The sequence below is a fragment of the Somniosus microcephalus genome, unplaced genomic scaffold (assembly GCF_052327205.1).
Source record: "Somniosus microcephalus isolate GS21.2 unplaced genomic scaffold, FLI_Smic_1.0 unresolved_chr5, whole genome shotgun sequence".
In the NCBI taxonomy this organism is placed as follows: domain Eukaryota; kingdom Metazoa; phylum Chordata; class Chondrichthyes; order Squaliformes; family Somniosidae; genus Somniosus; species Somniosus microcephalus.
Genome location: NW_028225183.1, coordinates 48,608,160 through 48,611,046, shown reverse-complemented (window position 1 = coordinate 48,611,046; position 2,887 = coordinate 48,608,160). Strand labels below are relative to the sequence as shown.

At 45.9% G+C, this 2,887-nt stretch overlaps 1 protein-coding gene across 1 annotated transcript; it reads left to right on the top strand.

Moving 5' to 3' along the window:
* Positions 1–1,785: 1,785 nt before the first annotated feature.
* Positions 1,786–2,223, top strand: LOC147088182 (histone H2A type 2-C-like). The gene has a single exon (XM_085977946.1). The coding sequence runs from the start codon at positions 1,786–1,788 to the stop codon at positions 2,221–2,223; it is 438 nt and encodes a 145-aa protein (XP_085834072.1).
* Positions 2,224–2,887: the final 664 nt, after the last annotated feature.

The following is a 2,887-nucleotide window of genomic DNA, read 5'->3' as shown; positions in this document are numbered from 1 at the left end:
CAGGCCTGACATAATTTTATAGGTTTCGATGAGATCCCCTCTCAATCTTCTAAACTCCAGTGAGTATAATCCCAATCAACACAATCTCTCCTCATACGTCATTCCTGCCATCCCAGGTATCAGCCTGGTGAATCTTCGCTTCACTCCTTCCATGGCAAGAACGTCCTTCCACAGGTAAGGCGACCAAAACTGCACACAATACTCAAGGTGCAGTCTCACCAAGGCCCTGTACAACTGTAGCAAGACATCCTTGTTCCTGTACTCGAACCCTCTTGCTACGAAGGCCAACATACCATTTGCCTTCTTAACCGCCTGCTGCACCTGCATGCTTACCTTCAGCGACTGGTGCACAAGAACACCCAGGTCTCTTTGCACTTCCCCTTCTCCCAATCTATTGCCATTCAAATAATAATCTGCCTTCCTGTTTTTGCCACCAAAGTGGATAACCTCACATTTATCCACATTATAGTGCATTTGCCATGTTTCTGCCCAATCACCCAATCTGTCCAAATCGTACTGGAGTTTCACAACATCCTCCTCACAGCTTACCCTCCCAACCAGCTTTGTGTCATCTACAAATTTGGAGATATTACATCCAATTCCCTCGTCCAGATCATTAATATATATAGTGAACAGCTGGGGTCCTAGGACCGATCCTTGCGGTACCCCATTAGTCACTGCCTGTCACTCGGAAAACGACCCGTTTATTCCAACTCTTTGCTTTCTGTCCGCCAACGAGTTCTCGATCCAAGTCAATTCCTTGCCCCGAATCCCATGTGCCTTAATTTTGCACGCTAATCTCTTATGTGGGACCTTATCGAAAGCCTTCTGAAAGTCCAAATACACCACATCCACTGGTTCTCCCTTATCTATTTTACCAGTTACATCCACAAAAAATTCCAATAAATTAGTCAAGCATGATTTACCTTTTGTACTGTAATTATTTCATTAACAAGCGTGTTTGAGAACGTTTGAAGTTCCAGCTGTAGATTTAGTTTTGAATTCTCAGATAAGCAGTTTCATTGACCGGATCGACTTCAGCGTCGCTGTTGTATTTCCCGCCCAGCAAACTACAAACACGGTCCTTGGTTGCACTTTGCTCTCAGACCCGTTTATTTGTTTTGGGGATGAGACTCGATTTCAGTCATCTCGTTCTCTGTCAAGACCTTTTCTTTTTTTTAAAGCCAGTTGGGAGTCAATCTGTTTATTCACCGGAGGTTTGCTGCAGTGTAATAACCCAGAATGGGAGTTCTTAGAGACCAGAACGCGGTCAGTTTGAACACTCTGTCCCTCTTCTCTTCTCACAGCAGGACTCCCAGTTCTGGTTTCACTCCCGCAGCAGCGCCTGTGCAAAGGATCGATCGATAATCTGTGAATCTCACTTTTACACAGATTGAGCTGGAATGTGTCCCGTTACAGAATCAATGGGGATTGAATCCCACCCGTGACAAGTTGAAATTGAATCCGAAATTAATCCTGATTGTAACAGCCTGGAATTTGCAAGGGGGCGATGTCATACAAAAGAAATTTTAAAAATGTTCAGAAATCGTTGGATAATAGTGAATTTATTCACTTAATTCGCTGGTATAGGAAAATATTGGCGGGCTGTTTGAAATTAAAAAATCGTTGGCGGTCTGCCTGTTGATGACAGTTATTCTCGCTCTCTTTTCATTGGCGGAAAAGCCGACTGTGATTGGTCACCAGAAAACACCAATGAAAGCCACCACAGATTGACCAATCACAAGTAGGCTGTCTTCATTCCTCCAGAAGGTATAAGAAGGGCAGATGTGGAAGGAGACTTTCATTCTTGCTCTGAACGGGCGAATTGTGGAAATGTCTGGAAGAGGAAAAACCGGTGGTAAAGCTCGTGCCAAGGCTAAGTCCCGATCATCCCGGGCCGGACTGCAGTTCCCTGTGGGCCGGGTTCACAGGCTCCTCCGAAAGGGCAACTACGCTGAGCGTGTGGGTGCCGGAGCCCCGGTCTACATGGCTGCTGTGCTCGAGTATCTGACCGCTGAAATCCTGGAGCTGGCCGGCAACGCGGCCCGCGACAACAAGAAGACCCGCATCATCCCCAGACACCTGCAGCTGGCCATCCGCAACGACGAGGAGCTCAACAAGCTGCTGGGAAAGGTGACCATCGCTCAGGGCGGGGTGCTGCCTAATATCCAGGCGGTGCTGCTGCCCAAGAAAACCAGCACTGCCAGCTCCAAGAGCAAGTAAAGCGGACAAGATTCAATCTAATAACCCAAAGGCTCTTTTCAGAGCCACCCACTGTATCTGTGAAAGGGCTGTTTACTGTAATGTTCTATGGCTCACAATTATCCCAAATCTAATTTAACATGTTAAATCTTAAATTCTACTTTGAATTTCAATTACAGCAGTTTTGTCCAGTAAGTTATCTATCCATCACTCACCTGACAATCAAACACTGTCATACCGTCACAGAGTGACAGATACAATAGCTATCCTGTATTGACGAATATTCCTCACTCACATGCAGTACCCGTGAGTGAGCGCTAGTGCTTTTCCTAGACTCACCTGTCAATCCCACACTGACACAGTACCAGAGAGTGACAGATAATGTATCTAGTATAGCCTCACCAGACATTTAAAAATGTCACATTGTACTAGACAGTGTCAGATACAGTATCTCATTTTCCACCAGCCAATCAGACACTGACAATACAGGGGGTGACATATGTCTATCATATGCACTTTTGTCAATCCCAGAATGACACAATGTACCAGAGTGACAGAGACAGTGCCTTTCCTATACTCCCTGTCCGTCCAACACTGACCCACTGTACCAGACAGTGACAGATACAGTATCCCACATTCAGCAGTGAATCTCACATTGGCACCTAGTACCAGAGTGACAGAGACA

Coding starts and splice junctions, on each gene's coding strand:
- LOC147088182 (XM_085977946.1), top strand. CDS start 1,786: ATGTGGAAGGAGACTTTCATTCTTGCTCTGAACGGGCGAATTGTGGAA.